We start from the raw sequence: 26,258 nt of genomic DNA, 5'->3' as shown, positions 1-26,258 counted from the left end.
ATCAAGCTGTAAGTAGCCCATAGTCTCATCTATGATTAAGTTGAAATTGGACTTGTAGCCTACGTAATAGGCTTATATACAAAGTAACCTGTAACGTTTGAAATAAAATCCAGTGAAGTACATAGTAGTGGAATAAAGGTAAGTAAAGTACAAGTAGGCAACCTTAAAAGTGTTTTGTTAGTTTCATTCCACCACTGCTTAGAGCTTTCAAATGATTTAAAATGTAATTCTATCACAATATATTATTTTTAAAAGTATGTCCATTGATTTCCAAAAGGTCAAACAGTCAATATGTTCTAATACTTACTAATACTACATATGTTTTTTCTTATTTTGAAAATTCTGTGAATTTTTTTTTATATTAACTAATACTGTAGTCTCGCATCTATAATTATATGATGTCATCCCCAACTATTTTTTGCACTTGATTTTACATTACATTATTGTTTGTTCTCTGTAATATTGTTTCGCTGTCTGCTATCTAAGGGTATTGCTATTGTGTAACTCTTTTAGATGGGTGGGATTCCCAAGCAAGGTCCGGAAATGACGTAATGTTATTATTATTCCAGGGAGAGGGCACGGGAAAGCACTGAACTGCGTCAACAATTTTGATGATACATTCGGATTGCAGCTCCTGTTCAATATGGCAATTGGGTATGTTTAACATTTACTTTATAAATGTGACTAAATATACAGTTGTTGTTGTTGTTGATGTTGCCTCCGTATGACATGGGTTTTTCGAAACCAACTCGAGAGACAGCGTTGCTAACAGTTTACGTTGGCTAACCTTGTCCTCCAGTTCATATCAGTGCTCTCTTGTTAGGTTAGCTGTTCTTTTCGTTGAGGGCGTTGTACCGTTTCTAACGTTGTGGGTTTAACTTAATGTTTTGCTCGGTAGTTTTAGGAACACATGTCTCTTTGCCTAGCTAGCGGTTAACGTGTGATCTCGTCCAACAAAGTATTTAACGGATGTTAGCTTGCTAGCTGCATAGCTAACTTAGGCATCGTTTTCTCATTAGGCCTTTCCTCATACCTTGTATTTGCCAGCTGTCATTTTCAACCATTACCGTCGACTTTTACCAATATTTTATTTAGCATTGACGTTACACATCCAGCTCGGTAATTGCTGTAAATTAAAACATTGTTCAGTGTGTCCGATAAGCATCCGAGCAACTGTTTTGACTGTCACAGGCCCTATTACGTCGGACAAAATGATATTATCTGAGGAGGCCGAAATGGAAGATCCACCCTGCGGTAGCTAACGTTAGCTAACTGACGTTAATCATGGGGTGTTTTTAGTTTAAATAACGATTATTTGTATCTAGATTAGTTTATATCCGCTGTCATCTAGCTATAGCTAATTTATCGTGAATTAGATGGCACTATGACAGCATTTAGGATTAATATACCTGAAAATGAAGTGGTCTAAAAGGAAATTAAAATGCATAGTAGGTTAATTTTAGAACTAAATTAACTTGCAAAACAATTACTCAAATATCAATGAATGGCACTCATTAAAATACAATCTTAATTTGATTAAGATGTATTATAAAGGGTGACATTCATACATTAAGTTAATGATTAACTTAATGTACATAGGTGTAAAGTATGCCTAAATAAGTTGTTCATCACAAAAGTCATTTGCTAATTACCTTTTTTAAAGATAACAGTTGAGCATAAAAAGCCAGAGAGAATAAATATTGATTTCATTGTAAAAAACAAAAACACACACAACTAAAAACAACCTAGTAACGGGAAAATAAGCCAGATAAGAAAGACGAATAGTTGAGTTAAAAAAACAAGAAGTCCAGTACAGTTATAAGGTATTTCTACTTTATTAGTAGTAATTAAACGTTATTTACACCAATGAGGATGTGATTTTTTTCATTTGGAACAGCTGTTTCACTCTTAAGGATGTATTTGGGGAAAGAAGCTATTACCTAGACCTTGAGGACACCGTGTCATATAATCCTTTACATACCTCTTGGTGTTATCGGTGTAACAATCACTAGGCCCGTTCGAGATGAGCTGCGCCTCGCCTGTAAAGTGGACGAGGACAGGCGGCAGTAGTCGGGGGCGGGGACAAAAAGCTGCGGTAAAGTAGGACAGTTTCCAGTCGTTTCCAGCAACCTTCATGCTAAACAGGAAGTGACAGAAACACTGTGGTCCGAATCCGATTGAATAAAATGTTATCAGACCCATATATCATCTTGTACAATGTTCCAGTTGTTTTAATTATGACAGAGTAGCTCTCAAAATGCTCTACATGCGTTGTGTCTACATGTTGCTGTTTTTGATAAACAATAGACTGTCATCCGTAATCTGAACATATTTAGTCTCTCTGACTTCTAAACGTCACTATCAGCCACACAACATGTGTTCTGTGTACAATAGGCCTTTAAATCAGAAAAATAGCTGTTAAAAACCCTCTGATTCAAAAGCAATAAAACGTTTATAGAAAACGTCATCATATTGAGTTGATTCTGAACCAGTCAGCTGAGAGGCCGGCGTTTCCCAGCATGCTTTGGGTCCGCCTGGGTCTTGCCATAGACAGTTAAAGAAATGGACCAACATGTCCCGTTCTGGACTGAGACCAGTGAAGGAAAGAACTTTCCCGGTGAGTGCTGAGCGTTATTGCGCAGCCTCCAACTGAGCCTGACGACGTAGATGTGACGTGAGCAACCTGTCAGAAAGTTGTAAGTCTTCTAGTAGCTGTGCCAAGAGAAATCTCAATCATTCCCAATTAGCAGAGATGGAGAGCATATGTCTATTTAAGGAGCTAACTTAGGCACAGGCTAATTAAACTAAAATGCTAGTTAACATTTAAATCTAAACAGCTAATGTAAATCCAAACGGTCTTCGAGTTTACCCTGTACTAGGGCTGGGTATCAATCAAAAATTTTCGATACCGGTACCAATACCGATACCTTTACTTCGATATCGGTTCCTGAACAATACCTTTTTCAATACCAGTTTTTAATATCAATTATGAGAAAGAAAATCACACACATCAGAGTCAGAGGCCCTGTGAGGAGAATAAAAAATAACAGTGAAGATAAGGTTAGCTGTTTAACCAGCTGACCCAATGGATAAGCATATTTTTACAAACATGGACAAAGTATTGTCTGTAAATGTTAGCTTTTGATTTAGCTAGCTACGCAGCAATAAAATAAGGCTACACGCTAACTCAGCCGATGCACGGTTAAGTTGCAGAACGCTAATAACATAAACCTGTTGAAATCCCAGACACAGTTGCCGTCCTCGGTAGCCTACTCTTTGATGAGGCGGAGTCCGGTGGGGATATTTTTAATCACTCGGAGTCGGCTCTTGTTTTGCATGCCCACAGGCGGCTGAGAGGAGGAGGGCTGCGCAGGCTGCGCGCTGCGCAGCCTGCGGTCCTCTTCTAGGTGGCATTTTTAAGCGGTACAACGTTGCTCCAACCAGTTCACAACAGATGCACGTGACCCCGTCTGTGGGCGTAACCACGTATGTATTTTTCTTGGGTAACGCAATCACGTTTACGTTACAGCCAATCACCGAAACTTGGCACCGAAAGACGAGGCATAATTTGATACTGTGTAAAACCGAAACATTTCGGTCGGTACCATAAAAAACCGAAGTTCGGTACCCAGCCCTACCCTGTACACGGTAATTCCTCTACTGTTTTTATATTTTATTGATGCTTAAAGAAAATTACAAAACATCAAACATTGTCATGGTATGAGAAAACAGTTGTCCATTCATAAACAAAATACATTTTATATATATATACACTCACCGGCCACTTTATTAGGTACACCTGTCCAACTGCTCGTTAACACTTAATTTCTAAGCAGCCAATCACATGGCGGCAACTCAGTGCATTTAGGCATGTAGACATGGTCAAGAGAATCTCCTGCAGTTCAAACCGAGCATCAGTATGGGGAAGAAAGGTGATTTGAGTGACTTTGAACGTGGCATGATTGTTGGTGCCAGAAGGGCTGGTCTGAGTAAATTAAATCACATACAACACAAAGAGGAAAACTCTTTTCAGGATTTAATTCCTCTACTGTGCGACAATAAGTCTTGTGGTTATGACACAATCGTTAGCCTATTTCTACAAAAACGTTTGCTACGTAGCCATAACGTGAGGTACAAGGTAATATAGCCTTTTATACATTGTTGTGTTTCTTTAAAAATACACAATGGACAAAGAGTCTATAAACGCTTCAGATGTAAAGTTTATTCACTGTCAAAGTGGCGCCAAAATTAATGGAATGCTAATGGCGGGTGATGGCTTATTAGCATCAAAATGGCGCCTTAGGAGCTACGCCTAGAGAGCAGAAGCTTACCCCCTTTGGTCTTGCAGTCGGTGAAAAGCAACTGCGCTGCCTGCGTCTCAAACCTGCGGTCGCCTTGCTCTCATGAGATTATCATTGCCCACGTGTGTATGACGTCAGAGCAAGTCAGGATCAAGTCGGACACAAATATAACCGGCATGCAACGGCCAGCGATCTATTCTGCGCAGACCTGGCTCATCTCGAACAAGCCTACTGATAAACACAGGAGCTAAATTGGACCAATCAGAGTGCCACTGAAAGGTGTATTTGACTTAAGACAAACACCAGTACTACTTAGTGTTAAAGATGTATGGATGTCGCTACAGCACCACTAACCTGTTGCATTGCTTGTCCATCGTGTGTTGGAAGTGACAGCTCATGACTTGTCCTGTACATTTGGGTTTCATGGACATTACCTGGGTTTCCCACTGACAAATGCTGGTCATGTGAGAGCAGCTGTCGGGTGGCAAACTTGGAGTTTTTTTAACTTTACATCTTGACAAGGACTTCCTGTGAGACTAATTGTTTCACACCGGTAGAAGGTACAATTCCATTAGCCCAGTAGTCTGCAGTCTATAGTCTAAACTACATTTATACATTTGCTGAAGATGTAGATTTGCAATCTGCCTTTTTGTTGCAAAGTTTCTTTAAATCACTTTTTGCCATTTACCATATTCCATATCATTGAAAAATGATTATATTTGCCAACTTAAAAAATCCGACGTTTGGCTCTGTTTGAATATCAAACATTGTTAGTCTAAGTAAAATGAGGACATGTTTCCACTTTGAAATGTATGTTATGTTAATATCAATGTTATGGAGATTTATTCAAATTGCCTTTACCATTAACTAAACAATTGATAGAATACAGTGACATTTTATTCAATAACAATATACAATAATTTTAGGATTCTCAGTCTAAATCAGTTTTGTTCTATATAACTGGCCCTACTCACTTATTGTAAAGAGTGGTAGTTTATGTGGTTATTGTTTAAAATCATATATTTTGTTACTTATCTCTTCCTGTGTAGCCTCTGCTGAGTGATTTATGGAACTGTTCCTGGACGGGACTTTATTAAGCGACACCATGGACACATCAAACTTTGCCCACGTCATCTTCCAGAATGTGGGGAAGAGTTACATGCCCCATGCTGCACTGGAGTGTCACTATACCCTTACACAGTTCATCACTCCCAATCCAAAGGACTGGGTTGGCATTTTCAAGGTGAATAACCCTCTTCATTGCATTTTGAAAGCATTTAAACAAAATATGCATTATTATTATTATTAGTTGTAGTGTAGCACAAATATTGTGTTCTAATGACTAGAGCATATTGTGTATAATGTATTGGAATGTAAATCTATAACATACTGTATGATGACTATGGATACAATGGAGCAATGACACTGTGGTATGTCTTAAAATCTATGAATCTGTGCCAGTGAATACCTTGCAGTAATGCTTCAGGATTTTACTTTTTCAGAAATTACAGTACCAATATTTTACTAAAAAGTGCAGCTATTGTTGTGGTTATTTGAAAAATGAGCTTGGAAAAGAGGGAATCGAGCATTTTGAGCCCCACCACACACTTCTGTGTCCCACGTGGATCTTGGTATAGGAGCACAAAACATTCAATAGAGTGGGATTAATTAATTTTAGACTCATCTGTAGTGAATCGTGGATGTACACAAAAGCATATGGCTCCAGGCTCTTCTAGACCAACATGCTTTTTATCTTCTGGAGATGAGATGGAAGCTGGAATTAAATTACACTAGATTGAAACAATCTAACTAATAGCTCTCTCTGTTTGTGTTGCATTGCTGCCTGAATGTGCTAGTGTTAAGAGTCAGACATTTACTTCATGCACTTCTCATAGCATGCTGTAAATCTATTATGTCAGCCAAGACTAATTTATATATATATAATATATATTTCTGCGTCTGAAAAATCTGTCTCAATGATTTGTATGTGCTATTCATTATATTTTTCTGAATGCATGTATACAGAGCTTTTTGACAAGCCTCACTGAGGATTAAGGTCATGTTAGGCTACTGGAGTTAGATCAGGTAATGTCTAGAGGCTGTTTAAATACTGGATTCAGCACTGTTGTAGCTGGATACCACATCACCATGTGTTAAGCCTCAAGCTAGGCACAAACTGGCAGTATAGATCTTAAAATTACTAATTTCTTGAGCCTCTAAAACACAGAGCTCAGCTGGAAAAGGCTGAGGGTTGGATCGTAAATTTTGTAAATGTTCCTAGCAGTGCTGACAGATGAGACGTTTGTTGCCAAGTTCTTGGCTTTGTATGCATAGAGATAACCTGGATATACGTGCATCAATGACTTAACAGTTTTAATAGTTACTATTGGCTCCCGGTCAAACAGAAGAAATTCTGTCTTAGATTGTTTGGAGTGCTTTCTAGTTGTTGTTTTTTTATATGCTTTTAGTCTGAATATAGTGCATGTTCCAGATATGTCTAGTTAAGGGATGCGGTTAGACTAGAAAATGGTTATGGTAAAGTTGGTTGAAATGGAAGTTGTTAGAACAGTGGCTAATTTGAAAATTTATATTCACCTTTTTTAGGGCTGGGTTAAAATAATCAATTCTCCAATTAACATCAGTCATTGTTTGAGTCATTTGATATTGATTATTGAAATCCCGAAATGGATCTTTTAATATATGCCTTTTCACAATGCATGTAAAAGGGCATCACGTGACCCACACAGGGCTTTTAAGCAGGGGAACGGAGTTCATGTTCCGGAAGAAGTTAAAGGGAAGACACAAAACTTCCACCCAGGAAACGGGTGTTTGTGTCCCAGAGGTACTACTTAAGGGGACTGGTGTTTTAAAACAAATTTTAAAAACTATTTTTTCTAACTATATTAACTAGGCCTCAACTTAACTTGACTTTTTTCATTGTTTACTAGCAAGCTACCATGACGTACAAGACCTCTTTCTCAATAGTTGTTTTACAAGAATGTTGTTCAACCTTAGTCATTAACTGGCTGTAGTCTACATTTTCACTATATTGTGTAGACGACTGCTGTAGTTTGTCATGCTAGTTCTGTCAGGTAAAAGTACTTCAAAAAAACATTTTTGGGGGTCAACACTTAATGTAAACATTAACCTGGTGCATTATAAAAATAGTTAAGGGTTGCCTCTTGCTTATACAATTAACACTTAATTTAATATACACGTTTACCTGGCAAGTCAAACTTAAACTAAATATACTATTGTTGATAAATATATAGGAAACGGGTTCTTGTTCGCACATGAACAAATGCAGCTATTTGCCATTTTGATGTTGGAAGAGTTGCCATGCAAGCTGTTCTGGGCTTTAAGTAGGAATGTTGTTGGGACAGGTTGTCACAGTAGCCTAGGACAAAGCGCAAACAGCTTTATAATTGCCCTGTCTTTGAGCACAACCTCTCTGTGTGATTCATGAACAACTTGCTCCTAAATTTATACAGTCTGAGTGACTCATAGACAATACATTACCTCCCGCAGCAAGATTGTTACCGGCTTCTGTCAGCTTAGCTTAGCCTATGCATGACTTTGCTGGAATGCTGGTGAAATGTCATGCTTAAACTAAAATAAATTAAATACATTAGGGTAGGATCTATGGTCATATTTATAAACTTCTTGTATATTGGATATTTTATTCTTGCAGTGCCTGTGTTATTGCTTCAGTCACCAGTCCAGTTTTTTATAGTGGCTCTACACTGTCTGTACCTCCTCTCCTCCTATTTATACATATTGCAGACCAGACTGTAATGAGTGAAAGAGTTCTTCTCAGAGTTTTCACCCACCACCACCTTTGCTGCTCTAATGAGTGGACTGGTAAGGGCTAGCCTTCAGTAATGACACTCTCTAACTAGGTGCATGTTTTAATTGCTTCCTGTTATTTACTGCTGGAGGCTGGAACTGCACTTGTAACAATTGGGGGGTTTGAAGCACCAGGGCCTTCTATCTCTGGCTCTGATGAACACTTGTAGAACACAGTATTGTAGCTATAGGCTATTTGTACACAGGTGAGAAAATAAACTGCCCAGATAGTGAGAACAGCTTGTATACATCAAAGCATCATCTGTTACAGCAGTATATTTAATCATCATGAATATTTAAAAAATAATTTGGGCCAAAACTTTGGAAGTCACAGCACACAACTTAATCTATGTTCTGAGGCAGAGGCTGCTTTAATAGGCTGGTTTGACTGGGCTTGTTGTGGATGCACGTGTGCACACCAAAGCCAGCCAGCTCGATGTGACTCTGATTTAGTTTGACAGTTTTATGGCACCGGGTTGAAGTTATGGATGTATTTTCTGTACTCCCCCCTCATCAGCCATCAGTTAACAACACATAAAATACATATAATTACATTTTGGTTTTCATTTTCAAGTCTCCTATGTATAAAATTTTCACCTATTTTCCTCTTCCTGTTAGAAGTGAGTTGTAGCTACATTTCCACAGTTAGGCTTGTTCATGACTGGCTCCGGGCCATGTGCACGTGGTGACCAGGAATGATCATTTTTCTTTTTAAGAAAAAAAGTCACAGTAGGCATGTTCTTACACTATCACCCCAACATAGATTAAAAACCCCATGATTACTTTTAATAAACCAGTTTGAGATATTTTAGAAGTGGCAGTGTGTGGATTCTAGGAAGTCTCCTTGTTAATCCTCCATTGTTATTATCTCACACTGATGTGGTGAGAGCATCTGGTTGAATGGATTCCCCACAATGTCTCACAGGTTGGTTGGAGCACAGCGAGGGACTATTACACATTCTTGTGGTCGCCCCTCCCTGAGAACTATGTGGAAGGCACCGCAGTCAATCGAATAGTGGTCTTTCAGGGTAAGTTCATACCATAGTTTTATACAACTTTGACACCTTTTAATAACCACATATCAGAGGACTGTTAATTTATTTTATTTTTTTAAATCAGTGGGGTAAGGTTAAATGAGAACCTTTTTTCCACAGATCTCTCTTCTGGTGTTAAAGACATTTCAGTTTTTTTTATTATCATGTTTTATACTACTTTTTATAAAGTAATGGAGAGTGACATGAAAGGGTATTCAACTTTTTAGATTCAAACCCACAATATCACAGTTACATAGTTTATGATCCAGATTACTGAACCACTGCAGTACAACAGTTTCTGCAATTTTTTCAGCAATACACACATTTATAACTGACTTATAACTTACCCCAACTTTTTAATAACTTTGGAATAAGTGTGCAGTTTAAGAGAAGCTAAGAACTGAGGTAAGTTTAGGGTTATGGAGGAACATTGTTTGCTTCTCTGTGATGCTTCTGCTGTGAGTTCACTGACTGGATGTCATTATTCCACAGGATATTATGTGCCCAACGATGATGCAGAGTTCTACCAGTTCTGTTATGTGACCCACAAAGGGGAGATCAGGGGAGCCAGCACACCATTCCAGTTTCGTGCCAACAGCCCTTCAGAGGATGAGCTGTTGACTGTGGAGGATGAATGCAACTCTGACATCCTGGTGGTCACCACTAAGGCTAGCTTCCTTGAGGTATAGTATGCCTTAACAGTGCAACTCCCATGACACATCAGTGTCTTTACATCCTATTTGGCTGTCACATCCAGAACAGCTGCTTAAATCGCTAAGTAATTACAAGTTTGGTAAGGACATCATGTATAGTGGCGAACAACAGTATATACTATTTGGGATGGTGGTTTACTTAGTTAGTGAAGTGAATTATTATGTGAATGGTTGAACATCTTGAACAATTTATCTTTCTGTGCAGCAAAAGATGGAGGAAGCCAAGAGAGAGAAAGAAGAGCTGATGAAAAACTTGAGCCTCCTGCAGCAGGAGAAGGAGCAGCTGGAAGCTGAGAAGGAGAGTCTTCAGAAGGAGTGTGAAAAAGAGAAAGAAACCTGTGCACAGCTGAGAAGAGAGAGCCAAGTAAGCTGAGAACGGAGTCATTTGCCGAAGGCAGATAGGAGTGCTAGCCATAAGGAGGGGAAAAAACATTTGTTGCTGTTGTTAAAGTTTTGTCAGTGAAGCAAAAGGCCTAGTTTTTTTTTTTGTTATTTAGTTTAGTTCTTTGTTGGTGATAATGCAGAACCTGCTGCTAAATGTGTTATATTATATGATTTATGCTCTTTTCAAGTTCTTCTAGTTAAAGTTTTACATTCAGCCAAACAGTCTCTTAGCACCCCCTAGCGCAAGACTCCAAATATGCATAGCTATCCAAACTCGAGATGCACTAAAAGTATAAATCACACTCTGACAGATATGAACGTCTGTATTATTAAAGTTGTAATTTGTTTTATTATAGCATACATAAAATCTTAAAAGTAGTGTCAGTAATAATTCATAATGCTGTCCTCTGCCATAAATTTGCTGCTTTTAAAACTGCTTTCAGATGAAAACATGATTACAGATTTTGTGGCTGTTTATTTTATGACTATACTTTTATATGTTTTTTTATATGGTGTGAATATAAAAATTACAAAATTCTTGCTATAAACCAACTGTAAAAAGAAAAATCATTTCCTTTTAGTTTTTTTTTATCTTTTAAGTTTGAAAACTCTGCATTGAGACATAATGTTCATTTCGATTTAGACTTTCATATGCAAAGACAATAAACGTTTTATGCTTTGCACACGTTTTCCACAAGCAAAGAGTCAAAGAAAGCGGTATACCAAGAAGCTATTATTATTTTTGCCATGCCAGATTTGAACCCCTCTAGATTTATGTAGCTCTTGGCACAAAATGGAGTAAAATATTTGTTTTATTATTGAGAATGATTAATGGATTCAATAATTCATTAGATCATTCACATTACCCAACTTAAGCACTCTTCTCTTTTTTTTTTTTATCCCACTTGTTTTTAACATTATATTTTATTGTCTCCCAGGAGTTGCAGAACTCTTCCCAGGCCCTGCAAGAGGAGAAAGAGGAGGTAAAGAGGAGGCTGGAGGAGGCCACGGCCAGAGTTCTACAGTTAGAGGAGGATCTGATTGGAGTCACCCAGAAGGGCCTACAAAAGGAAACTGAGCTGGACAGGTGAGTTAAGGATGGATGGGGTTGTTCTAAATTCACTGAATTGCCTGCTTTTGCTAAGTTGAGAAGGGAGGAAGTAGCTTGTGACTTAATCACATTTTCTGCCAGCATCTTGTTTTAGCTGTGAGTGATACATAAAAACAAAATAGACCATAATCTATGGTCACTCATAATTATTCCAAACACCAAATGTAGACACTGTGATGGGTGATACAATTTGTGACCAACTTTTTTTCATGACCTTTTCTTTAGTCTCAAGGATAGAGTGAAGAAACTTACAGCAGAGAAGGAGGCACTTGAATCTCATCTTAAGAATGAGAAAGATGAAAAGGAACTTTACAAGGTAATGTACTGGTAGTATTAGTATGTTTTTCAAATAAAGATTAATAGCTAAATAAGGGTGTCATGGTTTCGGTAGGTAGTAACTAGGTACTTTCATATAACATGATCATTAGGTAAATGGGCTTAGCAGTGGTTCGGTTGAGTGCTTTGTTACTGATAGCTTTACAATCTGTATACTTAACAATATTTTTGTCATATTAGACTCCCCAAAATTGAAGGTCCAGTTCTTTGACTTTTCCGGTTTCCATTTTTCGATTTTACTACTGTGATTATTCTGTATACTCTAGCCCAAACATTTAGTCTAAACAAGGCATGCCTTATTCTGTCTTCTTCTGGTCCGTCTGGTGTTTCTGTGCTTTTGTTGTGGTCGGCACTGCACCCGAACTGGGAGTGTCACATACCCTAGTGTCGCCACGGAAATGGAGCCAAAACCCATACCTAATTTAACTTGGAACATCATACTGGGGCTGTTGCACAAGGGGAACTTTATGGGCCTATCTCAATCTCAGTTTTGTAATTGAGGTCATGCAACATTTATTTTAATGGTCATATGCTCTTTGGTACATGATTGTGATTGGTGTTGTATTTATGAGGGAAATGCTAAGGACTATGTTTTATAATGTGTGTGTGTGTGTGGTTGTGTTGTCTTTGTCAGACTCACCTGAAAAACCGTGAGCTGGAGAACACCAAGCTGAGTGCAGAGTTGCAGATGCTGAAGTCCGTGGACGTGAACAAGGAAAACACCATTGCCCAGTTTAAAGAGGAAGTTGGACGCCTGCAAGCGTGCCTCACTGAAAAGGAGAAACATTACAGAGAGATACTGGCCAAAGTCCCCCCCTTGGTACAAATAATTCTGTTTTAAAGTCACAACACCTAGGTAGATTTGTCATATATGGTATTTAACTTGATTATGTATTATGTCATAATAATGAGGGCATAAGAAGCCATTAAAAATAATCATTATTTTCATCATCATTTTAAGATTTTACATAATTACATATTGCTAGTGACCTTATGGAAATGAAAAAAACCTTCACTTAAAACGTTGTTTGTTTCCGACAGGGAGATATGAAGGCCCTGAAAGAGCAGCTGCGGCAGAAGGAGGAACAGCTCCAGGCCAAACAGCAGCAGTCCTCTTTGTTAGCCGCTGAGTTGAGGGACGCCTCTAGCACCCGCGACCGTACTATGTCCGAACTCTACCACATGAAGCTGGAGGCGGATGCCATTCGCCAAGCCAAGGCTGAAGCTCAGGCCCAGTGTGTCCGCCTGGAGCGCCTGGTAGAGCAGATGAAGGCAGAGGCCAAGATTGAAGCTGTGAGGATGATATTCAATCCAACAGGCTTTATTGATGAAATTTGCTTTAAATAAAACATTACATTTAAGCAGTAGGTAATGTGTGAGCATAGAAAACCTCTAATAGTATGTGTATCAGAGTAGCAATGAGGTTTAATAGAAGTATATAATAATGTTTTATATAAGTATTTCACCACAGAACAATTAGATTGATATATTATAAATTATAATAGTATTATCATCCAACCATATTGTAAGAATGCTATGCTTTGGTGAAGCCAGTGAGAAAGAGCAAATAATTGTAACAAATAGAAAATGTCTCACTGCGGGTTTTATTGGTTCTGCATTTGAAGGGGCCTGTACTTCTCTCCATAATTCTAACAAAAAAAAAGAAGAAAAAAAAAAACATCCTCTCCCCGATCAGAACAGTTTCCTGGGTGCATAAGCGCTCCACATTCAAACAGCTTTTAATTGATCGCCACAGTTTACTGAAGAATAATTTGATAGCATCCCTTTCTTAGAAAAGCTCTAACCCTAATAGACATTGTAGATGATCAGTCATAATCACTAAGATACTATCAATAAGGGGTTCCTTTCTGTTGCTACAACTTCCCAGGGGGCATTGAAGTTTGCCCATTCCTGCGATTAATGTCTGCTCTGTTGTGCTGTAATGTTTGTTGTCACCAGGCCAAAGCAGAAGAAGAAGCTGCTGCCGACCCAGCTGTTTTAGCAGAGCTACAGAGAGAGGTGGAAGACCTGAAGCTGCGACTGCACATGGCTGCAGAACACTACAAGGAGAAATACAAGGAATGTCAGAGACTGCAAAAACAAGTGCTTAGATTCTCTGATCCGCAAGGGGTAGGTCCCACCAGACACCAGCCGACATATTGTATACTTTGTTAAAGAACAGAAGTGACGTTAGACTTCTGTAACACTTTGCCTCTCTATGAAATCCCACTCAATGTCCTCAGAAGTTAAAGGTTCTTTGGCACTCTTAAGTCTGTTGCTAATTTCTGGACTGGAATTAATTGCAAAACCCCATTCATCTTTATGAAGACATTAACACATGCACATTTGAATGTTGCGTTGTAAAATTAAATGCTAACTTAATTAAAGACACACAAAATAGAATCTGCTGTGTCATGTTGTAATTGTTTTGAGTAACATACCTTTGTGTTTTTACTTGTCATGTTCATTTTAGTTGTCTACTGATCCTGTGTATATCTAGCTCATGACAAGACAAATATACTGTTTCTTTTAAGTTTTTTTCTGTCATCTCATTGCATTTAGAGCTAGTTTTAAACATTCTTTTTTTCTGTCTGTAGGATCTGAAGAGAAGCTCAGCACAAGAGGCCTCAACAATCCCTTTATCAGTGAGTCCAGACACTTCAGTGCCAGGTACGGTATATGTGCCAAAGTGTAAGTCATGGAAAGAAGAATTGCATTTAAAATGGCAATCATGTTTTGCCTGACATGCCTTCATTATCTTCACAGGGAGTCCAGGTTCTGCTGATCCCATGCTGGAAGCCATCATCCAGGAGAAACTCAAAGGCATCAGCAGAGAGGCGTCCGACAGGAATGACAAGTACAGGAAATGCAAGCAGATGCTCGTGGTAAGAAACTGCATATTTGCATCCTTTTATTGGTCAAGTGTCCTCAAATTAGATGTTCAAACCCTGTTAAAGACTCATATTCTCCAAAGGCATGATGTATAGTATGCACTCTCTGCATTGTAAAATAGAGGAATATGATAAAAAAAAGAGCATTGATTAATATCTGACTGCTCTTTAGGAGGAGAAGGAGCGTAGCTGCATGTTTGCTGATGAGCTGGCCAAGATGGAGGTGAAATTTAAGGAGCAACTGAAGATGAATGAGAACATGAAACTGCAGTTGGCAGCAGAGGAAGATCGCTACAAGGTCAGTTCAGACACTTAGCACTGCAGTCAGGCCATCTGCTCCCAGTGATGCTCTGCTGCTTTCAAATCAGGTCTGTCTTTGGACACTTAATGCGTTTTTACCGCTTGGTATAGCTCGGGGATGGAGCCTTTGATGCTATCTCTCCCCTTGAACAGAGCCGCTCTGACAGTGTTGTTTATGAGCAGGCCTATCTGTAAGACGACATTTTACTGCTGTTTATGTCCGACTCTGAGGAGTCATCTCCAGTTGCCTGGCTAATGCCGTGCTTGGCTCAGGTCAGGCGGATATTTGCTTAGTGTCTCAGATGAATTCAAACAGGTTGTTTTGCTTTGAGCGGTATTGTACATAAATTAGTCCTTTGCGAAAGGAAGCCTTTTATGGCTGTGATCAATTTATGTCACACACTGAAGTCTGAGGGTATTTCACTGATACAGTTTCAATCAGTAGCACATGTCAGATATTTGAGATTTAAAAATGCTTTTTATTCTTCTATCTTTGTGTCTTTTGTTTACTTCAGAGCCAGATAGCTGAGAAGGGACGGGAGCTAAAGGAACTGAAGGGCACTCTAGCACTTGTTGTTAAGGAGAAGGAAAAAGTAGAGGAGGTTAGTGACAGCTTTCATTTTCTCTTTTATAGACTTTACTCCACTCTTAAAAAAATCCCTGAAAAGTGCCATTCCCCTGGCAATTTTCCCTCACCCAATCTGGTCTGTGTTTAATATGCCTCTAATTGTAGAAGCAAAGTAAATGAGTTCTTATTTTCCATTTCATTACTTTGGACCACAGCAAGGTCCTCACGGACCTAAAATATTGCTTCGAGGTAATGGTGTTACAGCTAAGAGGAGCAGAATGACCCAATTTGAGGTTTAGACTGTAAATTAAATTGGCGTCTGCAACTAACATCAATAAAACACAGCGTCCCAATCCCTTTGAAAATGAGAAGAGTTTCTTTTTTAATGAAGGCACTAATTAAAATGTTTGTGTGAGCGAGAGAAAAAGCAAGAACTCATAGCTGCTGTGTGATTGTAAGCACTGATGAATTTCTTGCCTTGACAGACTGGGAGGCATTGAGAGATAGAAACCAGATATTTAGCTCCACAGAAAACATTTTTAATTTTGACATTGGTCTTTAAATCCGGCTGTTTCCTGCCTAGGAACTCCAGAAGGGCAGCAGCAGCAGGAAGGGAGAACAGGGGGCCAGTGAGAAAACTGGCTTGGAGAGTATCCAGTCCAATGTGCCTTTATTCCTGCAGTACCCTGTCCCCTACACCCAAGATGCCCCCACCCCACTGCTGGTCTCTAAGAGCCCCAGCAAGCTGCATTTTGGGAACCCTTACTCCATCTCAGACTCTAAAGGTTTGTTTCCTTTGCTGATAGATTCACATAACTTAATAATTTAATTGTATTTACAGTAGCTATGTCTTTAAATTCCCTTCCTGCAGATGAGGGGGATGAGGAGTTCTTAAATGATCAGCTGCTTAGGCCCCCTGTGGGGCCGCCCTCCTGGGACAGTAATGTGGTGTGTAACCAGCCCACCCGCAATTATAGCCGTCCAGAAGGCCACGAGGAGTCAGAGGAAAATCAAAACATCAACAATGTAAGAAAACATTGTGCTGTCTGTATTCTCTCCCACATGCAGTATGCAGTTAAATATTTCTGATTGACTTCTTTGTGTTAAATATTCACAATTTCTCAGGGTAATACCAATGAACAGCCCACAGCAACTGAAACTCACAGCCCATTTGTGACCGATGGACAAACTGCCTTCTGCTTTGATCCCAGGTAACACCCAAACTCTCATAAATGCCATCTAAGTTTGCTGCACCCTACATTTTTTTGAAACCTGTGCATTGTAACATGTGCAAAGTGTTTGTTCTGCTGCCCTTTTGTTGGTATTCGTCGAGCAGCAGGCCACCCACGTCGCATCAGACAGATGCTCTTTATTAGCACACACTCCTGGTTTTTGCGCACATCATCTCTTGACTGCTTATTTACGTGAGCGCTCTCTCCCTGCCTTTCTCTTCTTCTGTCCTCTCCCCGTGTGCAGCATGGACATGAAGCGATGTCCACTCTGTGAGGTCATCTTCCCACCCAACTATGACCAGAGCAAGTTCGAGGAGCATGTGGAGAGTCACTGGAAAATCTGCCCCATGTGCAGCGAGCAGTTCCCGCTGGACTGCGACCAGAAGGTGTTTGAGAATCATGTGCTCACTCACTTTGATGGCCACCCGCTCAACTTCGACTGAAGAAACAGAAAATCAGCACATTCAGTCTGCCTACTTCCTGTCGCCACTGAAATAAATCACTCTGCACTCTTTTCTGCATGTAATGGTGTGAAGAGCTACTCTTTAGGACTATACTGACTTTCGCTTTGTTACTTCAACTTAGAGAAACACTTTGAAGTGATGTGACATTTTGAAATGACATTGGACAGTGGAAGATTTCCCTTCATTTGGAATTTGAAGAATAATTTAGGGGGATAAGACTGTTGTATGTACAATACCGACTTTAAATTGACTCGGCTCACACAGATCTGTCAGACTACAGGATGTAATGAATCAGGGAAAGTGTTTACCAAACTTACATTTAAAATATCCAACCAAATGGTCCCCCCCCCCCCCCCTTAAACTTCACTGTACAGGTCATTTGCTCATTCTTTTTAGAAAGCAGCTTTGCTGCACTATATGCAGTCAGGGAGATATCTTCAGTGATTACATTCAGACATGATAATACAGTATATCATCAGATCATCTATTTTAGAATAATTAAAGCTAAGGATATTGTGAAAGCCTTGGTTCTTTTGTGTATGAGATAGATTTGTTTTATGTTAGGTTTCCTTTGTTTTGATTTATAAATATTTAATTGGGGTTTTTTTTTGTGTCAGAATCCTTATGACCTTTCATAGCATCAGCTAATCAGTGCATGCTGAGCTTATGTTAAATTTCCTTCTTCGGTTCTTCTCTTTTACAATAATAAGTTATTTCATCCATAGATATGTTTCATTTGTTAAGTGAGTTTCATGTATCTAATATGAACTAATAAAGTCTGTTTGAATCTGAAATGTGTTGACACAGTTAATGACACAGAAACACATCTGAGGAATTTTTATTTAAAATGTAACAAAAGTTTGCACAAAGCAGCTTTTGGAAGAGAAAAAGCATATCACCAACCTCTGGTGTTGCCATTTTATACACATACTATGTTTTTTTTAAAACTCCAGAAACATATGAAAATATAATTTAAAGCACTAAACACAACAATACATTCACTGTACACTATATCAAAGTCTTTCCTCCATACTGGCAGTACAATACTGTCACAATCTCAGTTGGACCATAGTTTATTAACACTAACATCCATGCAGTGAAGATGTTACCTAATGGCTCAAAGTTGATAAATCCCCAATCTTGTGGCATGTAATGACCTGTCGTTCATTATTTCAGGGATTAAATGGTTTTCTACTCATATTACATATATACCTTTTTGGCACACAGTAGAAGCTGCATGTGTTTATCCACAGCTCAACATAAATGTGCTTACGGCGTGGCTAGGGTCGGCCCCATCTTTCTTACATCCATGTTGAACACAATCAAATGTTTTCCTAAGACCGGGAGTTGGTGAACAGCAGACAGCCTGGGCTATGCTGTCTGTGTAATGTCTGCATTGAACTGAAATTTCTGAACTGTCAAAATAAAGCCATATAAAGATCTGTACTGATTGGAATGGTTTACAATTCAAGGCAACTACTGTACATACAGACATCTCACAATACTGGAAACACTGAAGGTTTGGTATACATCTTCCCATGGAGCGATGTAGAACGGACAAACTACTGCTCTGAAGGCCTTTTGCCTCGTTTTGGTAGCAACTGTACATACACCAGAAACGAGATATTGGCAAAAAATGCTAATTTGTTGGCAACTTGTTACAAAAAGTGCTTCAATACTTCACTGTAAAACAGCAAGGAAAACGGCTTTAGTCTTCAGAAAGTGGCCGAGAACATTAGGCAACAATGAATGACACACAAGAGTTCCCATGATCCCACTGAACAGCAGAAATACTATTGGAACACTTGGGTAGGATTCTGGTGCTGAAATGCTTGAAAACGTCACCTGAGATCATCCTTTGGTGCTCCAACATAAGCGTTTGCAGTCAAACAGATGAAAAAAGGTTTGGAATACTTGATATGAATGAAAAGGAAACCAAATGAAAAAAAACTGATTCATAATATTAAATCTGATGATGATACACATTCTGATTGTTTTCATTTGCCTCCGTAACATTTTTAGGAGAATGAGACAGTGGCAAGGTAATGTCCTTTCTCTAAAAAAACATCATGATCTTACCTCAGTTTCCTCTGACTTCACACTGCCATTACAAAAGCCCTACTGTACATGCAAGGCTACTCGTGACTTGGTGTGGCCGTTCTCTGGTCTACAAGAAGCCCTCATCATCAACGAGCACCATATGTCTAAAAAGTGAAATAGATAAATGATAGCCTAAATGTGCAAAATACAAAACTTTGAACTATATAAAGATTTAACATTCAGAATAAAAGTTAAGGATGAATAATAACACATTTATACCATGCAATCAAAAATAGTGTTATAGCAAAATGAGATAAGAAATAGAGAAATAAAAGGGGGGGGGGGGGGGGGGGGGGGGGGGGAGACAGCCATTGCTGGTGATGGTGGTGTTCAGATGATTGGGAAGTGGCCTGAGGGAGAGTGCTGGTCGCTCACTCGGTCTCTACTGCTGCATCTTGCGGATGATGTCAGTAGAGATGGGTGGGTGGAAGTTGATGGTGTGGTGGCGGAGACCCTGAGACGTTTTGTAGCTCTTCCCACACCGGCACTTGAAGGGTTTGCGCACCCTTATCTGGGTTCGGTGGCCATTCTTGGCATGATACTTGATCCCGTTCACATTCTGTTATAATGAAGCAAAGAATATGATAACCAACATCCCTTTACATATAATTACACGTATAAGTTAACATGTACAACTGTGCTCCCTAAAACTATGTCTGTCTCTCTCTCTCTCTGTCTCTCTCTCTCTCTTTCTCTCTTTCTTACTATATATAGAAGATGCCTGTTGACAGTAAGCTTTAGAAATGAGAAATAAAACGTGTTCTTCAATCTTGTTCTGTCCATGAACAGATGCCTAATACTGCCTGTTGCCTGAGACTAAGTCATGGCCCATAACTCTGTCATTCACGTCAGCAATGCAATTTTCTCAAGCTGCACATCATTTGTCTTGACCGCACACACCAGATGTGAACGGAAAATCCTGTAAAACTCCACATCACTGAAGTAGACTAGATCTATGCATCTGTGTTGACATGCTGTAATCAAATAAGAACTGATTTTCCATTGACATTAGCAGAGAATCGTTTTTGATTTTACATATGCAAATAAAATCACATGTCTCTCACATTTCATCTCTCTCGCTGGGCATGAATAAGAAGTTAAGAATGAGTAAGAATATTTCACACCATTTACAGTTACATTATGTTTAATCTATAGTATGTTTTCTAAGAAGAGATGCTGAGGTAAAACTTACCTTGTATCTCTTTTTACAGCCTGGCACTGGGCAAGCAAAAGGCTTCTCGTCTCCCCCGTTCATGCACATGGAACTGAGGATGGACTCGGAGCTGATAGCGCTCTCTGTGGTCCACGACTCATCACTGTCAGACTCCTCAAAGTCTACCTCCTCTTCATCACACTCGCTACCTGTGGGATGGTGAAAGACAGAAGGTCAAACAGACTTAGGGCATCACGACCAGACATGCAATCATACAAACTGCTTTCCAAGGAGCTCTGATATATGAACCCTTCATGACTAATCTGTGACAATGAAATCCTGGCCTGTGAGCCTTCAGGCCCACAAGCGTGGGCTGTTTTCAACATGTGCTTTGGGGCAGTGTTCCCATAATCTCGACTTCACGTGTAACAGGGCCCAGTTTCCGGTAAGACTGAAATATGCCAATCGTGGGAAAGATTATGATGTATTTTACTGAGGTCTTGGGGTCTGAAATTGTTTTATCAATTAATTAAAGAGGTTATGCCAGAAGACAAACTAAAGAAACCAAAAAAACTAAAAATAAGAGCATTAAAGCTTGCTTACTTTACAAATTAAGTACATGGGAAAATATCACAAGGGAAATAACTAAACTTTTTCTGTTCTTTTTTGAAGTGGACTAATCAGTTGGACTATGGAAGTTGTCCCTCTTTCTCTGTAGCTTGAATGTGTATTATAAAAATATTTCTTCTAAGCTCTCCTGCTGATGCTTTTACTTACAGAATAATCAAGTTATGCGTGATGCCAAACTTTCAGGCCTACATTAGAGTCATAGCTGTTGAGTTCAAAAACCCAGTACTGGGAAACACTGAGACATAACTGACAATTTAACTGTGAAATGTCACACAAGTGTAGAATTTTATACAATCAACACCTAATCATTCAATTTACCAATAAAGCCATTACAACTGGCCCTATGTTTTAAATATAAATTTATAAGAATATCAATTAAAATTAATAATTTCAAGTTAATTACAGCTGCTTTTCTTCTCACCTACTACAGTGAGTCAATCTTATTTCCTCCCAAAAGAGGACATTGATTCTTTAACCCATTCCCCTCCTTCATAATGTAGGAAGGTGAGAGCACTATCTAAACTGGCAGAAATTCAGATTTACTTCAGCAGGTTGGATGTTTGCATTCACAGTGTGTTGAAAACGGATCTCCTAGTTGACTGTGGGTCTCCTTAACTGCTACACCACTCTGCTGCTTGTTTAATAAACAATGCATTGCATGTATTTCACTGTCAGCAGTCACTACATTCTGGACATCTAACTAGAGAGGTGAGTGTGTTGAGGACGGTTACGTACCTGTAGGCGTACTGCTGCGGAAGGAAGAGGAAGGGGTGATGGGGGGAGTGACTGGAGGGGTGAGGTTTCCACTGGTGTGGCGAGGCGGAGTGGAAACACTGCTGCGAGACAGACTGCCTGTCAGAGACAGAGACAACTTGGGCTGTACCTTCTTCTTTAGGGTCTCGTTTTCTCGCCGCGCAGCATCTGTCATGAACCTGGCATTGTGGGATGTAAGACCGGTCAGGGTTTGCAATCTTTCTCATAAAAAGTGTTGTACATTCAATGTACAACTTGTTACTGTGGGATTGGCCTGATGTTTACAAAGTTCTGCTATTGAAGGTTTGCTACTGTAGAACACGTTTGGGGAAAAAAAAACATATAATTGGCTCAATTCCCATTACAAAAACCTTACACCAGGGTTTATGATGGATAGTAAAGTCGTTGGTAACTGTGTATCATAAAAATGAAATGTTAACATAGACTTTGTTAAAGCAAAAGTGGAATTAACAAATTAAGCGATAACCACATCAAGATGTGTTTTTGAAGGCAGGGAGACAGCAGCAGACCTTCTTGTACATTGGCTTGTTGCAGAAGGCTTTTAAAAACCACTATTCAAGCACCATATCAAAGACGGCTGGGATGAACCTAGAGCAATAAAAAAAAAAAACAGCTACCAAATACTGAAGCAATTCATCTAAGCAATCCACCAGATGACATTTGAAATTGCTGGGAGAACCTCAATGGAGCTAAGAGCACACAGCAGTAATACTCTACTGATGTAGAGGAGATACATCTTTACGGGGCAAAAGACTTATTAATTTTGTCAGATTTATAAAGTAGATTTACTTATAATTGAGTTACTGCAGGAATAAGTGAAAATCCAGCTGCCTTCTTTCTCAATAATAGTTCATACATTTCTTTACCTGTTGATGTAGCTGAGGGCAACATATGTCGGCTGCTGCTGCTCCTGCTTCTCCAGAAGTCGGGGGTCTGTGTCTGAGTAGGCAGAGAGACAGAGTGGTTACATCTTGTCACATAAGGCAATATTGAGAATAGCAGTGGTCTTGTTTTTTGTGTTGCAGTTTTCGGTTTTTCTCCCTATTTGGGATGGTCAGTTCTCCCTGCACTGCAGCCTTTGCTACACTGGGAAGATGGAGAAGTTTTACACAATCCCCCCTGATCTAACCCTTCTTCAAACAGGCCTACAGACTTGAATTGCAGTCCAGATTTTCGTTTAAATGCTTAAACAGTGGAAACATGACCAGTGCAAACGTTTTAGGTGGATTTATAGTGTGTATGTGTTTGTATGTATTTTTTATATTTAGCAGCTGTGACAGCGATGCTACTATTTTTTTTACTATGTGAGTGAGGCTGACAGAAGCAGGCTGTGGCTGAAGTGGGTGAGTCCCAGGTATGAATATGTGTGCATGAATATGAGGATTTGGGCTGCCAAAGAGCATGCATGCTCAGCTGACTCGAAGAATAAAGACTAATAAAAACTATTTAGTGAAAATAATCAAAATGCAGGGTATTTTGCAATGTGCAGTACAATTAGTTTAAACATGATGTCATGCACCACTGTCTAGACTACAGTCACTGTTTAGTTAAATATTGCTGAAAAAGGGCACCGTTTCCAAGCTGATGTTGGGTTTTTGACTAATTTTCTCCAGCCCTACCGTATATATACTTTTTTTTCCTATTAGCACAATGAATTGCCCTCTAGCATTATAAGGCTATTTGATGGTAAGGCTAGGTCTGTCTGAAGCTATATTCTGCTACACTGTACATTTTTTATTTAAAATATACAAGAAGAAATTTACATCAAAAGTGCCTTGTCTTCTGAATTTTCATGGCACTCTTTGAAAAGCTGCTCTGCAGACGCCACATTGCTCATACATGACTACACTTGACACATACTGCATTTTCCCATGCTGTGCTCCAGACATTCATCTTGCTCAGCAGTGCTAAATGTACAACAATAGCCAATCTCCACACCCTGAGGTGAAGCAGGCCTGACTTCAAACGCTCTTCCCACTGCCATCCATGTGGGAGAAGAGAGATGCCCTATAAAACAACACTTACCAGCTGAGCCTCCCTGTCTGCCTCTGACAGAGCTGTGAAAGACTGCTACCCCCATGTGGTTAAAGCTATTGCTTGTTTCCATCCACAAACTCATTTATACACAACACTAACACCTAAGGCTATTTGTAACATTAAATGTTAATATTATACTTTTGTAGGGCACAATGACTACAGTGTAGCTATAATAAATCTACATATTCAGCAAGCCAAAAACAAACAGCCAAGTCCTAGTTGATACATTTTAAAATGACTATGGCAATGATGGAAAACATATGGAAATAGTGTAATTAAAGTTGTCTGGTTAAAGAGATAAGCAACACCTATGCAAGGCTGTTATAAAACCCTGAGTCATACTACATTATTACTTCGACCGTGCTGGGCTTTTCCTCCTGTTTGTTTGTTTGGAACAAAACACCCAAAACAGATTTCTATTAAATGTCTGCTGGACAGAAAGTCCTTGTATGAAAGAAGCGATTAGATTTTGGTGGTATTCTTTAATATCATTAGATTATCTATTTTTTTACTGTAATGGGGACAGAGATCTCACTCAAAACTCTCAAGGTGTAAAAACAGTTTTTAATAATACTAACATTGTGTCTAAATTACAGACATGCACACATAACCATCTTTAAATGAAACACAAAGCGCAGACTGCACTGCTGGCTTAATTCTGTCATGAACAAGGTGAAAGTTGATGTTGACCAGTAAAACTCAACCCAAACCACATTTAAGTAAAAATGAAAAGGCACACATTTTTAGTGGTCTAACAGGAATCTAAGTCAACAAACCAATGTCAGTCTTACAGAAAAGTGGACGATAAAAGATGCAGGGCACCATCCACTCAGTGGTACCGGCCAAGCCCCTTGGTTGACGATGAAATGGTGGCAGAGTTTTATGATACTGGCAGGTAGGCTCTAATAACAGCTTAAACCTCAGCGCCTAAGGCTCAGGAGGCCTTAGCCGTAAGCAAGTGTTTCATTAACAGTGGATTTATCCTCAATGAGAAGGACGGCACACTTCTCTCTAGTCTCCAGTCAAAGTCATGGAAACACAGAGTAGGAAAGACACAATCATAACAGCACTATTCCCCTGCCAGAAGCCAGAGGCAGTGCAAAGACTATTCTGAGCGCTGTGTGTTGGTATGTGTGTGCGTGAGTGCACAAGAAATCCCTCCTAACATCCCTAATGAGACTCAAGGAGTGGAATGGCGGCCTGCTCACGGACTGCTCAAACGACAGTGGATCAATCTGTTCCCACACGCTGTAAATCAAACACACCTCAGGTGGGAACTGGGGCGAGAGAGGCCTGCAGGGGCCAGTTCCCCCGCAGACTCTGCTATTCTTTTGGGGCCACCAGCATTCAAGGAGAGGTATGAAGGCGCCTCAAGTAGAGATGAGAACCGCTCTAATCAAACTACGCAGGTGGTCCACCTTGGTGGCCAACTGTTAGAAGCCTTCTGGGAAACAAAAAAGGGCATTTATCCGCCGTCAACTATTCCAGAGGCAGACAATCAGCTCCTATAAGCCCGTCAGGTGTGGAATAAAGTAGATAAAAGGTAGACAAGAACATATATAATACATATGTATAATTAATGTATAATTAGGCTCTTTATTTTTTTATTTGTACTGAAATTTACTCAGATTGTTTAAAGATGTGAATTAGTTTAAACTATTTTTTACTCAAATCAAAATTGATCCCCACCACAAGGTTTCCATTTTCAGCAAATTCCGTTTTCTGCCAATTGCAGTTCCCAGCAAACAGAGTTATCTCTCTGCAAAGTGAAAACAAAAAGCAGGATATGGGGGAAATTTAAGAAAACTGCTAATTCTCCCGCGACCCGATCCCGGATAAGCGGATGAAGATGGATGGATGCTAATTTTCTGCAGCTCAGAAAAACACTTTAAGTAATTAAAAAACATTTATTGAAACTACAACCAGCATTAGAAATGCATCATGTTCCATTAAGAGTTTTGCATTACATTTTTAATAATTTCAAACCCGGATACATGTTCCCTTTAAGAAAAACAAAACTAATATACCCTACAATGTATATTTCTCAGTTCATCAAACCTGCTTAGCCTTAATGCGCACAAACCTTTCTATATAGTATATTTCTATGTGTCAATGTGTGAAGCATGTGTATGGGAGCATATACTGACTGAGTCAGTGGTTGCAGTGTAGGAGTGCAGAAAACATGATGCAACATGTTCTCATTAGGGCCTCTAAGACGACCTGCAACAGGAAACCAAGGGACGATCATACAACAAACCTTCCTAAGGCAACAGGGGAAGTGACGCCTGCTGCCCTCTCATAAAGGCCTCCACGACCCTCTCTCTTACTCGTACGTACGTGCACGCTCGTACATACATGCACACACGCACGCACACATGCACCCA

General features: G+C 39.4%; 2 protein-coding genes across 3 annotated transcripts in view; one reads left to right on the top strand and one right to left on the bottom strand.

Annotated features, from left to right (window-relative positions):
- The first annotated feature begins 408 nt into the window (after positions 1–408).
- tax1bp1b (Tax1 (human T-cell leukemia virus type I) binding protein 1b) lies at positions 409–17,974 on the top strand. Of its 2 annotated transcripts, XM_032519146.1 has the most exons (18): positions 409–654; positions 5,351–5,544; positions 9,073–9,175; positions 9,674–9,864; positions 10,100–10,258; positions 11,217–11,365; positions 11,615–11,705; positions 12,360–12,545; positions 12,767–13,018; positions 13,685–13,855; positions 14,323–14,395; positions 14,492–14,610; positions 14,789–14,914; positions 15,432–15,518; positions 16,068–16,269; positions 16,356–16,510; positions 16,610–16,695; positions 16,961–17,974. In XM_032519146.1, exons 2-18 carry the CDS (start codon positions 5,368–5,370, stop codon positions 17,157–17,159), a joined length of 2,526 nt encoding a protein of 841 aa, XP_032375037.1. In that variant the 5' UTR covers positions 409–654; positions 5,351–5,367; the 3' UTR covers positions 17,160–17,974. The 2 variants fall into 2 exon arrangements, with proteins under 2 accessions (XP_032375037.1, XP_032375039.1); XM_032519148.1 differs by lacking the exon at positions 15,432–15,518.
- Positions 17,975–18,346: 372 nt separating this feature from the next.
- Positions 18,347–26,258, bottom strand: part of jazf1b (JAZF zinc finger 1b) — a 12,445-nt gene continuing 4,533 nt past the window's right edge. The window contains exons 2-5 of the mRNA XM_032519149.1: positions 22,704–22,776; positions 21,799–21,995; positions 20,473–20,642; positions 18,347–19,839 (exon numbers count right to left, since the gene is read on the bottom strand). Coding sequence (XP_032375040.1) covers positions 19,663–19,839; positions 20,473–20,642; positions 21,799–21,995; positions 22,704–22,776 — 617 coding nt within the window. The 3' untranslated portion in view covers positions 18,347–19,662. The remainder of the gene's footprint in view (positions 19,840–20,472; positions 20,643–21,798; positions 21,996–22,703; positions 22,777–26,258) is intronic.

Source organism: Etheostoma spectabile, chromosome 6, assembly GCF_008692095.1.
Source record: "Etheostoma spectabile isolate EspeVRDwgs_2016 chromosome 6, UIUC_Espe_1.0, whole genome shotgun sequence".
In the NCBI taxonomy this organism is placed as follows: Eukaryota; Metazoa; Chordata; class Actinopteri; order Perciformes; family Percidae; genus Etheostoma; species Etheostoma spectabile.
Note: the sequence above shows the minus strand (reverse complement) of the source record. Positions and strands in the feature narration are given on the sequence as shown.